This window comes from Misgurnus anguillicaudatus, chromosome 9, assembly GCF_027580225.2.
Source record: "Misgurnus anguillicaudatus chromosome 9, ASM2758022v2, whole genome shotgun sequence".
In the NCBI taxonomy this organism is placed as follows: Eukaryota; Metazoa; Chordata; class Actinopteri; order Cypriniformes; family Cobitidae; genus Misgurnus; species Misgurnus anguillicaudatus.
The window spans coordinates 15505445-15518760 of record NC_073345.2 but is presented as its reverse complement, the minus strand read 5'-3'; the positions used below and the strand labels follow the sequence as shown (position 1 = coordinate 15518760).

Below are 13316 nucleotides of genomic sequence, written 5' to 3'. Positions count from 1 at the left end.
TATCGAGTTTAGTTTTGCGTGCGCATGTGAACCTATCGCATGCTCACATGGGACTTTCGTGAAACACACGCAAAAGTTTCACGTGAGCACATGAATCTAAACTTTTGATTTTTTTACTCTAATGTCACCTTAGGGGCTCGGTACAAAATGCCTTTCAGGAAAAAATTCTTCTAAAAATATATGAACATACAAATATATCAAATGAAAGAACAGACCCTCTGCTTTCAAACAAATAATAAACAAAGTGGGACAATTTTTTTCATCCCATCTATATTTTTTTCTCTGCTTATAAACTCTGGGTATTTTTCTTAAAAAAATATTTTTTTAGCAAAAAACTGAAATAATTGCATTTTTGTGAAGGAATTTTGTTAGAGATCAGATTCAGAACGATTAGCAAAACATACAAATAATAAATAATTTTTTGCTTCAGTTTTTTTTATAAATTGTGTTAGTGCGGTATTACAGATAACCAAAAAACAAACAAACAAACAAAAAACTCGTTTTTTCATGCAAATGTTTTCTCTTAATTGACGAGATAACCCGTCAATGGCGGGGAAAGAGTCAAGACTTTCCTCGGACCATTATTATAAAAGCTATGATAATATTAGTGTTGTAGTTCTTGAGACCGGTCTCGCTCTCAAGATCACTTTTTAAAGGTCTTGGTCTTGTCTTGGAATCGACCGCATTTTTACTCGGTCTCGTCTCAGTCTCTGACAAAGAGGACTCAGAATTTTATTTCAAGACCGGTCAAGACCACAACTGACGGCATACTGCAAAAAAATATTTTCAAGAAAAAAATTCTTAGTATTTTGAACAAAACGACCCAAGAAAATAAGTCTAGTTTTTAGAGCAAAAATATCAAATTTAAGTGATTTTGTGCATAAAACAAGCAAAAAATCTGAATTTTTCTTGAATTTAGTGTTTAAGAAAAATGTTCAAGTTTTTTTTGCTTGTTTTATGCACAAAATCACTTAAATTTGATATTTTTGCTCTAAAAACTAGACTTATTTTCTTGGGTAGTTTTGCTCATCAAGAAAAAACATCTTAATTTAAGAATTTTTAGATATTTTACTAAAAACAAGTTTTTTCTTGAAAATCATTTTCTGCAGTGCATATCACAAATGTATTTTTTATCATTAATTTTATGCAGTTTATTCAGGTTTGGCATATGATGTTGGCATGGCACGGTAAGTTTCTCCCAATGACAGTTTATTAATTTTATTACTAAAAACACCTGCAACTGTGTTAAGTGGATGGCAAGCTATGGAAAGACAGTTCAGATTAAATGGTTAAGTTCATTTCAGCTCTTTAGTGTTTGTTCACTTTTATTGACGAAGAGAAATTCCCACATATCTGCAATGCCTTTGATTATTTTATCAACTTCTCTGATGGCATACACACACACACACACGCACACACACAGACAAGAATTGCCTAATCATATGCATATTCCACATTTTATCATAAGTGTTTTAATGCAGTGACTTGCAATGGTCTTGGTCTTGACTCGGTCTCGACCTGTCTTGGTCTTGTCTCGGTCTCGACCTGTCTTGGTCTTGGTCATGACTTGGACTCGGTTTAGGTGGTCTTGACTACAACACTAAATAATAGCATAACTACAGCATGCCATATGATATTATATTGTAATTATAATGTATAGTGTGATTAAAAAAACTGTGGTGTACTTCTTCATAAGGTTGACTAAGTTCTCTCTTTACATTTGGCTGCAGGTTTCATTCGTAACACGAGTAGCGTATCTCCACACGGTTATGTGCCAAGCTCCACCCCTCAACAGAGCACTTACAGTACGGTCTCCACCAGCATGAATGGCTATGGCAACAGTGCCATGACCAACTTGAACAGCTCTCCAAGTTTCCTGAATGGCTCTGCCGCCAATTCACCCTATGCCAGTGAGTATGAACTGTGACCTCAACAGCAATACTGCAGAAATCCTCTTATTTTGCATATCTGTACAAAATAGTGCTGATATTCATTTCAACAGTACTGTATGATTGCAAGAGTCTAAACTAAATAAAATGTCATACACAATGTGGCCAAAAAAAGATCAAAGTTGGATGCAAAAATACAAAAACCAAGTGATTTGTTTTAGTTAATTTTTTCAGTGCTTTTATAAAATACCTCATGGGAATTCGTACGTATTTTACGAGGTGGATAATTTGTATGAATTCGTACAAAGGGAATCGTACAAAAATGTATGATTATTAGAAAAAGAAACACTAATGATACCCAAAGCTCTTGTTCCAGACAAACTTTTGTGTTCGATGCGCGATGTTGCAGGATATCTGACAGTGTAGGTCTGTAGGTCTGAGCGAATTCCCAAATGAGGATTCCCACAATGCACCTGCTCCGTCCTTTTCTCTCTTCCTTCCACTCGTGTGACAGCGCCACCTCCCTCCAGCTGTTATTCATCATGCTACTGTACTTCCTAATTGCTCCATCTTTCCAATTAACCAGACAGAAAGTGAGTGAGAAAGAGACAAAGAATTAGGATTTGTTTGTTTGGTTTAATTATGTCTTTAGAAGTGAGGGCTGTGCGTCTGAGGAAAAATCTGACAGTAAATCTTTAAAAAGACTAACGGCACGCAAAACTTCAAGACACAAACAGACCACTAAAGGGAAAAGGAAAACATGTTTGAGTGTAGCAATTCAACCCTGCCCACATTATCCTCTAATGACTCTCTTAAGGGTTGTCTTACACAGAGTAAGAAGTTTGTAAGTAGGACTTTGTATGTGTATCAGTCTGTATCAAAGACGCATTACATGTCGGCCCTGAATTAAAGACTGGTAATTAAATCAATATAGTAATTGAAGGGTAACAATTCAATTGCACCACTAACATCCAGCAATGTTAACACGTATTTTAAAAGGCTTGCTGACTCCATCAGACACTTCTAATCAATCCCAGAGACCCCTGTTAAGATTCCAGATTTCATTCATTGATTTGTTAGGCCTTGAAAAATGGATTGGGTCATTGCTTGCAAAGTTGAACCTGATTTGTTGAAGTAATTCAGTCAACAATGTATTAATTTGTTTGAATGGTCTGCCCAAAATTGTGACTACAACATGTTAAAGGTAACTGTGTAACTTCAACATCTGCACACTGTATACCAAAAGAAACAATTGTTTTTCAAACACTTTGCTTAGAAACACATTATAATCGTAGTCGATCAATCGAGAAACATCACAAAGTTCAGAAAGCTTTGTTTTTTTACCATTTAAAAGTGTATCATCACCGAATTTTTCTCATGATCTTAAAAAAAACATTTTAATCTGAAGGCATATACATGTTTAAAATTAGTTATGTGAAGAAAATGTATATGTGCCAACATTTTAACAATTTATTTCACAAACCAAAAAGACACTAACTTAACACTTATCTCTGATTACACATGAGGCTAAATGAGTATTTGGCAAACGTGAGTGTCTCTTTTATCATAAACCCTTTAAACGCATCTGCAGCAGGCTTGTATTTTGACATCACATACATGTTGTGACGAGCTTTGCATCGTGCGCCCTTAAAAAAGAAGTCACTGGCAGCCACTGGTAACAAATAGTTGAGGATGGGATATCAAAAAATTGGCTGATAAAATGCCAAGAGTACATTTGAAAAAAGTTTAGATGAAGGGTGGCTTCTTTAAAGATGCTATAATGTAATTATTAAAGGGGACATATCATGAAAATCTGTCTTTTTTATGTTTAAGTGCTATAATTGGGTGCCCAGTGCTTCTATAAACCTAGAAAATGTGACAAAAACAACCCAGTAAATAAGTTTTGGTAAACTATTCTCTGCAAGCATGTGAAAAAAATTCTCATTGAAATTTGGCTCCCCCTGTGATGTCAGAAGGGGATAACACCACCCCTTAATCTGCACTATCCAACCACAGCTCTATCATTTATTGCAGAGATCAGCTCATTTGCATTTAAAAGGACACACCCAAAAACAGCAAATTTTTGCTTACACCTGCAACAAAGTGTCAATTTTAAAGGGATAGTTCACCCAAAAATAAAAATAATATCATTAATGACTCACCCTCATGTCGTTCCAAACTTGTAAGACCTCCGTTCATCTTCGGAACACAGTTTAAGATGTTTTAGATTTAGTCCGAGAGCTTGTTGACCCTGTATTGAAAATTTACGTATGATATAACTGTCCATGTCCAGAAAGGTAATAAAAACATCATCAAAGTAGTCCATGTGAGACATCAGTGGGTCAGTTAGAATGTGTTGAAGCATCAAAAAAATTTTGCTCCAAAAATTACAACTTTATTCAGCATTGTCTTCTCTTCCGCGTCTTTTATGAAGCGCATGCACGAGACTAAAGTCACGTGACTGCAGTGATAGGGATGACGTACGTCGCAGTTGACGTGTTATGTGGTGCGCCCCAGCTGTTTTTTTGTTTGTTTGTTTTGTACGCCCGGTCTTCGTTTACAGTCTAAGGCTGCGTGACGTATCTGTTGCGTGTCTGTTGCGTGTCAGTTGCGTGGCACAGTGTTGTTGCTATAGGTAATATTTTGCCTGGAAACGCTTCCAAGACGCTTGCGTGTGGCGTGAAAAATAGGCGTCGGTCCTATTCCTAGCATGCACGCGTTTTCGGCGCGGCTCGAGCCGCGCCTGAGACGTGCGTGTCATGCTGGCGGTGTGAACTGTCAAACCTGCTAACATGTGAGCCTAAATAAAAACAGACACGTCACGCAGCTGAGACGCACATGCCACGCAGCCGTTGTGAATCGGCCCTAAGGGAGACGCACACTGTAAGTTTGACTTCGCAAACATGTCTGAGGATAACGCGTCATCCGCGTCACTGCAGTCACGGGATTTTAGTCTCGCGCATGTGCTTCACAACATTTTTGGGTAAACTATTCCTTTAAAATGCTACACTGAAAAAAATGATTCATTGAATTTAATCAAATTTTTTAAGGTAAGTGGTTGCAATTTATTTAAGCTACATTTAAACAAAAGTTTTATATTTTATTTTACTTTACTAATCTTTTTTGTTTAAATGTAGCTTAAATAAATTGATTGCAACCACTTACCTTAAAAAAATTATTAAATTCAATTAATCATTTTTTAGTGTATAACAAATTATCTATATGGTATTTTAAGCTACAACTTCACATAAATCTACTCTGGGCACACCAAAGATTTATTTTACATCTCAAAAAAGTCTTGTCAAATGTCCCCATTAATATAAAATTATTTTAATAATTTACTTTAGATTGATTTACTTTTAAGTCACAACATCATTCGAACATTTTGAGGTATTCCCTATATTTGATGAGATGACCATATAGAAAATGTATTATTAACCTGCTTCTGTTTCTATTTATGATTTATTATTTTATTAATTAATAATTTAATATTACTTTTTTATTGCACACTAAAAAGGAAAGTTAAAGTTTTCTTTCATTCAAAGTGATTTTTCTCACCCCTCATCCATTCCAACATGGCTTTTCTGACTTTAAATCTCCTTTTGTTTGTTTGCACTCTCAAACTAAAATCTATTTCTCCACCGTATTTCTTGTGTCCCTGCAGTTGTCCCCTCCAGCCCCACCATGGCCTCCTCTACCAGCCTGCCATCAAACTGCAGCAGCTCTTCTGGAATCTTCTCCTTCTCTCCAGCAAACATGGTTTCGGCTGTAAAGCAGAAAAGCGCGTTCGCTCCTGTCGTACGACCTCAGTCCTCGCCTCCACCCACATGCACCGGCACCAATGGGAATGGTCTCCAAGGTATTCTTTCATTCGCAGATTTCAAACATGTTTTTAGTGGCAGTGATGATGTCACAAAGCTGTGAAATTTTGAAATAGGGATGGTGACTACTACTTTGACTAAAATATATGGATATGTATGTTTGTGCATATTTAAGTCCATTACAGGTTTTTATTGTAGCAGCATGAATGTCTAACCTTCCTTTGATCATATACTCACCCATTAGTCAGTCTGAAATTAACCTCTCTTTCTCTTTCTGTCCCCTTTTCTCCACTCCTGGCCTCAGATCAGTCTTTTGTCGACTCTAACAAGTACTCCACAGCCAGCGCACTCCAGGGCCTGGCCTTCTCCTGAAGTATGTTACTTCTTCATACTTATTTCATAGTCATCCCATGTTTCTATATCTCTTCCATCCACCCATCCATGCTGTTTCTTAAAGCTGAATTGTGTAGTTCATACACCCTCATGCTGTTCAAGCCACTGATGGCTTTCTTTGTTTTTCTGAACCAAAACACACATTTTTAAAAGTGTTGCTGGTTACATGGGGAGTGGATGGTGGAGTATAAAGAATAAGAAAGCCTGCATGTTGCAGCATGTGAATGCTCTGTTTTGTATGTGTTGACATGCATCCCACCCGTTCAAATCAGAACGAACCTCGAAGTCGGTTGTGAAAGTCTTAAAGGTAGGGTAACACATTTTGAAAAATGCTAACGGTAGCCGCCTAGCAATGAAATCCCGATCCCACCCTCAAGTCAAACCGCCATCCAAAGTCACGCCTCTTCCAAAACACATGAACACGCACAGATCAGACGGTCACATCTCATGTCTCATTCACCAGTGAGAAAACTTTGCAGTACAAAGTCGAATAACACTGCCAAAATAACCAAACAACTGGTTTACATCAGAATTAGTTTAAGCACACGTTCGGTTGTGTAGACGTAGTAACTATATCGTTACGCTAATCCGTAAACGAACACAAAATTTTATAAGCAACACAATGTTTCATCGGGGTAGAATATCTGAATCCATCTCAATACAAACATATGGCGTACCTACCTTACCAAAATAAACAGTGCAACGACCCTTTCAGACCTTTTGCGTCCTGCAGCTGTTTGCATCTCGTGGTAAAGCAGTAAAGTTACCGATGTTCATTTCGGTTTTTGCTCTTGCTGATCCAGGCAGTTTTTGCTGTTGTTGTTATAAAAGATGCCTTTAGTTTTGTGCCTCCTGTGTAGGTTGTCAATTTAGCAGAAAAGTTTGCTGTTCTCACTGTTTACAGGCAGGAGGTGAGCGCACGTGAACGCGCCGATGACGTATGGTGTCTGCGTGGACTCGCTGCGCGGTGGGCATTCAAATTATGCTTACGTATGAGGGACAAAAATGGAAACGTCCGTTCGGACCGAAATCTATGATTTGTTGAACATTTTTTGGTCGTACGCCTTTCACAGATAACATAAATTTCTACAAATACATTTAAACAACTTAACACAGTGATTGCTATCAGGATGTAAGGAGACTTTTAACCAGCATAACAAAAAATGTTTCAGGATCAAATCTGTTACCCTACCTTTAACCAAACATTCACTTAAGACATAACAGATTAAGGGCCCTATTTTAACGATCTAAGCGCATTGTCTAAAGCGCACGGTCTAAACGGGCGTGTCCGAATCCACTTTGCTAATTTAACGACGGGAAAATTGGTTTATGCGCCAAGCGCATGGTCAAAAAGGGTTGTTCGTATTTTTCATCCCCTTTAAAAGCCAGTTGCACTGGGACTTTGTAAACTGTTTAAGAATAATGTTAAAAAATTGTGTTTTCATTTTTATTAAAATTGTTTTTTTTTTATTAAAGGGGCCATGTCACAGGACTTTTTTAAGATGTCAAATAAATCTTTGGTGTCCCCAGAGTACACATGTAAAGTTTTAGCTCAAAATACCATATAAATAATTTGTTATAGCATGTTAAAATTGCCACTTTGTAGGTGTTTGCAAAAATGTGCCGTTTTGGGTGTCCTTTAAAATGCAAATGAGCTGATGAAGTGCAAACACTGATCCCAATGATGGTGGTTTGATGCAATTCAAACTCAATTGTGAATTATTTTTTCTTTCTCTCTGCACTAAATGGCAGTGCTGTGGTTGGATAGTGCAGATTAAGGGGCAGTATTATTATAATAAGAGCTCCTTATGACATCATAAGGAGAGCCAATTTTCAACAACCTATTTTTTCATGTGCTTGTAGAGAATGGTTTACCAAAACTAAGTTACTGGGTTGATCTTTTTCACATTTTATAGGTTGATAGAAGCACTGGGGACCCAAACATAGCACTTAAACATGGAAAAAGTCAGATTTTCATGCCATGGTCCCTTTAAACCCTTTAAAAGCCATTTTTTCAGTAATAGAAGTACAAATAGGCTTTTAATTGCTGTAAATGTATTGATATCCCACATAATCAATGTAGTCTCATAAAATATTTTATGCAAGAAAAGGTTTGAACTCAAATTAATTTACAAACGTGCGGAGAGCCGTTTCAGCACTCAGACAGCGCCATGTTTTTTTTTAAGCATTACCTAAAAATAGTTTCTCATCTCACCATATCCACAGTTACAGAGTCATCATATACAATAAATCTGTGGGGTGGCATTTAAAAAACCTTTAAAAATAGATGCATTTGTTTAAACCAAATGCATTTATTTACTTACCAGGCTACAGGTGAAGCAGCCTTTATGCCTTCTAACGTCTCATAATTGGTCCTCATTTATGTCCAAGAGACTCAATAATAATCTTTTATATTAATCCTTTATTCTTTATTTAAAAGGATTTAAAAATGTTTTTGTGCTGCTGCGCATTCATGTATGTGATAAGCAAACCCGCGTTGTCATCCCGTTTATAGGCGCATATTACTAATGCGCTCTTTAAATAACAAAAAACAATATTATAGTTGGTCAATGGCGTAGTCTATTTTAGTTGCCTCAAAATAGCAACGCGCCAACAATGCGCGTGAACACACCTCATTTTTAGATCAGAACGCTCATGGCGTAAATGCATTTGCTATTTAAACAACGTGGCGGTAAACGTGAAAATGATCATTGCGCCGGGTCGAAACTAGCAAAAGACACTTGCGTCGCGCATTGCGCAACATTGCGCCGGGTGTATGATAGAGCCCATTAACTTCTTGTTTATTCATATGCCATAAGTCTAGACCTAAATGTCTTTGAGATTTCAATATGAACTCAAATAAAACTAAATATTCTAATTTTCATTGATTTTAGGAGCTATACAAGACAATGTTAATACTGAAAACATAACTAAGAACTCAGTTAAGTCTCCAAAGTTGGGAAAAAGCACAAAAACGTTATCTTCTGGGAATGCCCAATGTACTGTATTCAATCTCACACAGGGTTTTTTGGCAGACCTCATTTAATAAGAAAATGTTTATAATAGAGTGAGTGAATTAAAAAAAATCTATTTTTCTCTTTTCACAGTGATCTCTGGGATGATTGTTCCTCCCATGTAGAGTGTGTTTGTGTGAGCGTGTGTGTGTGTTTGTGTGTAGACAGAGCGAAAGATGAAACGCTGTGTCGAGCCGCTGGTTTCAGTGAGCGCGTGCAGAAGACTCCGGTGAAGGACGGATTCGCAGTCCTGCTCTGAAGGATGAAAACTACAAACTCAGGCCCTTTTTAAACTCAATCTGCTTTGAAATAAAAATAGGAAGATGAGGAAAAAACATTGAACTGAACTGTTGTACCTCCCTGTTTAAATGTCGAAATTTGTACTCACCTTGTAGACACTTTTTAAGATAAGAGGCACAGGCAATGCTTACCCGCCCTATCTGAACTATAACATGAGAGGTCTATTTATTTAAAAAAACAAAGCAGTTATTGATTTACCATCATATTTGTGTGTTTTTGTGTGTACCACCATTTTTATGAAATGACACGATATTGCAGTGGTTTCTATTTATGATTTTATACGCTAAATGAAGGATTACCAGTGATTGTTTGCGCAGTTATCGTCCCAATGAATTTGAAAAACTGTTTTAAAGAAACATATGTCGATTAGCCAGTCTACAGAATGTGCCAGCAATGTAAATGTAATATTAAATACTCCTAAAATTCTCTTTTACCTTGATTTTAAACCACATAACATTTGCCAAAGGGAGCAATTGGACTCGCTAGCATTGTTGCTGTCATGCCATTACCTTTACATTCATGTTTCATGTGTTGACGTAATGCTGTCTTTCAGTTCATGTATTGGCCAATTAAAACAGTCATGCGTGATTGCTTTTATCATTGTAAAGTTTACAAAATGTATACAAAATGAAAATGTCATTTTAATGTCACACAGTCCTAACTCTGGAGTTTTCCCAGCCTGATCTCACGGAAATTCGTATGAATTATTATAAAGTGAATTGTACAAATACGAGCTGTTATTATAAAAAACAATAATAAAAACTCTGCCCCTAACCTTAACATTTTTGTACAATTTTAAGCAAATTTTACAAAAACATACAATTGTGGTCGTACAAATTAGCCATGCACCTCGTAAAATATGTATTGCCATAAGATTGTGTTGGTTGTGAGTTAAATACAATCATTCTGATGTGACTTGAAGGCAGCATTTGACATTTCATTTTCATCTCTACTCAGTCTTATATCATTCAATCATTATATAACCGCAAAACATACAGTATAGACCAAACACTTACTCATAGTAACACAACATAGTCTAAGACACTGCACAAAAACACATGAGACATTATACACAGAGCCATGGGGTCTAACCTGAACTTTCTAAAGCTCTTGCTAACTTCTTTGAATAAAGAACTATGAAGGATTTTTAATTTAATGCTCAAAAAAGAGAAATGATTAGTGTGTTAGTTTATTTCATTTGAATGACTTTAGCCTTTTAATTGGTTTAAAAAACGTTGATAACTTCCTTCCACAAATTGATTGATTTATTTAACGAGAGTTGAAGGAGAAGTATTTTACGTTTATCGAACACCAAAATCCTAAGTGTCAGTGAAACAGCACTGTGAAATCTCTGTACTCCAATGAATGATCGAACATCTATGAAGCCATTACTTGTGAGGTTTTGTACAGAATGATGAATATGTATGAGTTTGTATTATTTTCTTTTGTTCGGCGAAAGTCGTTCGGTAAAAATCTATTTATGAATCAGAAGGAGGCAGCTTACAGTCTGATTTAATGTTTACGGTATATAAGCAGATCTCATTGACTTCAGAGGTTTTCATGATCACAAAATGGATATATGTATGTGAATCATGTTTGTATGTATGTATCGTGTGAATCTGTACATGCTTCAGTCGTCCTCTCTTCATGTTTTTTACTTGTTGGCTCTTTTTTTCCTCATCTGCCAATTTGTGTCCATAAATGTGAGTCATTTGTGTAGTAACCGTGTATGACAAAGTACCATGTTTTATTTTTCGAAACCTATTTGCAATTGCGATTAGGGTTTATGTTCATGAAAATGTGTGTTGTTTTTGTTTCATATTTTGTTTTTATATTTTGTTTCGGATGGCAAAATTAGTTAAATAGTATGTACTTTAATGCAATGAATTTTGAGAATATATTCACCAGGTAAACAATATAAATATAGCCTATCTTTTAATTTCACTTGCCAGAAAGAAAGTGAGTTATTGATTTAATGCACAGAAAGTATATGATCTCCCTCAAGATTTAGTCTCTCTTTATTTCCCTCCTGAATAATTCCTTCCTGGTTATTTCATTGAAGTGTACCAACAAATGTCTTATTTATTTATTTTTAAAATAAAATGTATTTAGATGGTTTGCATAGCATTTAAAATAAGTACAGGTTAAACTGTGGTGTAACAGCACAAGAGTCTATACAGTCATTCGCTCACACATCTCATTTCATAACACATTTCTATTTTACATGTCATGTCTTAATGATTTTCATCATGTCATCACAAACGTTGAACTACATTTACACATAGTCGATTGAAACCCTGTAACACCTAAGTCAGTTTATTTGGCCTCTTTCTGAAATGTGGCTTTCACGGTTGTTTAAGCGGTTGATGAAATGGGCATAAATCTGTTTGATAAGTTATCAGCATTTGTTTGTCACTTGATTTATTAATATGTCACACATTCAAACCGTCAGCTATTATACCTGTCGAATGCAAACTTTGTTTTGTAGACTGGACCTTCAGTGGGCAGTTATTACTGGTGAAAAATATAAAAAGAAACTACTGTAAAGATTATCATTTTTTAATTACCTTTGAACTGTAAAATAACTTTTTGACTTTCACAATATTTAATTAAAGTTTCCTCTTGTCTGTGATTGTTCATTCTTTGTTTTTATTAACATTACCTTTATAAATAATTTATGGAAACACAAAATTATTTGAATTTCAAAAACAATTATATTAAAGTGTAAAGTAAACACATTATAAATGTTAGAAATGTATTGTTGAAACACATTACAAAGACTGTAATCTACACTCACCTAAAGGATTATTAGGAACACCTCTTTAATTTCTCATTAATGCAATTAGTTGCTTCAATGCATTTAGGGGTGTGGTCCTGGTCAAGACAATCTCCTGAACTCTAAACTGAAAGTCAGAATGGGAAAGAAAGATGATTTAAGCAATTTTGAGCGTGGCATGGTTGTTGGTGCCAGACGGCCGGTCTGAGTATTTCACAATCTGCTCAGTTACTGAGATTTTCATGCACAACTATTTCTAGGGTTTACAAGAATGGTGTGAAAAGGGAAAAACATCCAGTATGTGGCAGTCCTGTGCGCGAAAATGCCTTGTTGATGCTAGAGGTCAGAGGAGAATGGGCCGACTGATTCAAGCTGATAGAAGAGCAACTTTGACTGAAATAAACACTCGATACAACCGAGGTATGCAGCAAAGCATTTGTGAAGCCACAACACACACAACCTTGAGGCAGATGGGCTACAACAGCAGAAGACCCCACCGGGTACCACTCATCTCCACTACAAATAGGAAAAAGAGGCTACAATTTGCACAAGCTCACCAAAATTGGACAGTTCAAGACTGGAAAAATGTTGCCTGGTCTGATGAGTCTCGATTTCTGTTGAGACATTCAGATGGTAGAGTCAGAATTTGGCGTAAACAAAATGAGAACATGGATCCATCATGCCTTATTACCACTGTGCAGGCTGGTGGTGTAATGGTGTGGGGGATGTTTTCTTGGCACACTTTAGGCCCCTTAGTGCCAATTGGGCATCGTTTAAATGCCACAGGCTACCTGAGCATTGTTTCTGACCATGTCCATTCCTTTATGACCACCATGTATCCATCCTCTGACGGCTACTTCCAGCAGGATGCACCATGTCACAAAGCTTGAATCATTTCAAATTGTTTTTTTTGACATGACAATGAGTTCACTGTACTAAAATGGCCCCCACAGTCACCAGATCTCAACCCAATAGAGCATCTTTGGGATGTGGTGGAATGGGAGCTTCGTGCCCTGGATGTGCAACCCACAAATCTCCATCAACTGCAAGATGCTATCCTATCAATATGGGCCAAAATTTCTAAAGAATGCTTTCAGCACCTTGTTGAATCAATGCCACGTAG

General features: G+C 36.5%; 1 protein-coding gene across 2 annotated transcripts in view; it reads left to right on the top strand.

The window, feature by feature from the left end:
- Positions 1-12049, top strand: part of ebf1b (EBF transcription factor 1b) — a 139509-nt gene extending 127460 nt beyond the window's left edge. The window contains exons 14-17 of one of the 2 annotated variants that reach the window (XM_073871166.1): positions 1731-1910; positions 5554-5748; positions 6015-6083; positions 9211-12049. In XM_073871166.1, coding sequence (XP_073727267.1) covers positions 1731-1910; positions 5554-5748; positions 6015-6082 — 443 coding nt within the window. In that variant the 3' untranslated portion in view covers position 6083; positions 9211-12049. The remainder of the gene's footprint in view (positions 1-1730; positions 1911-5553; positions 5749-6014; positions 6084-9210) is intronic. The other variant, XM_073871167.1, reaches the window with a different exon arrangement.
- The last annotated feature ends 1267 nt before the right edge of the window (positions 12050-13316 follow it).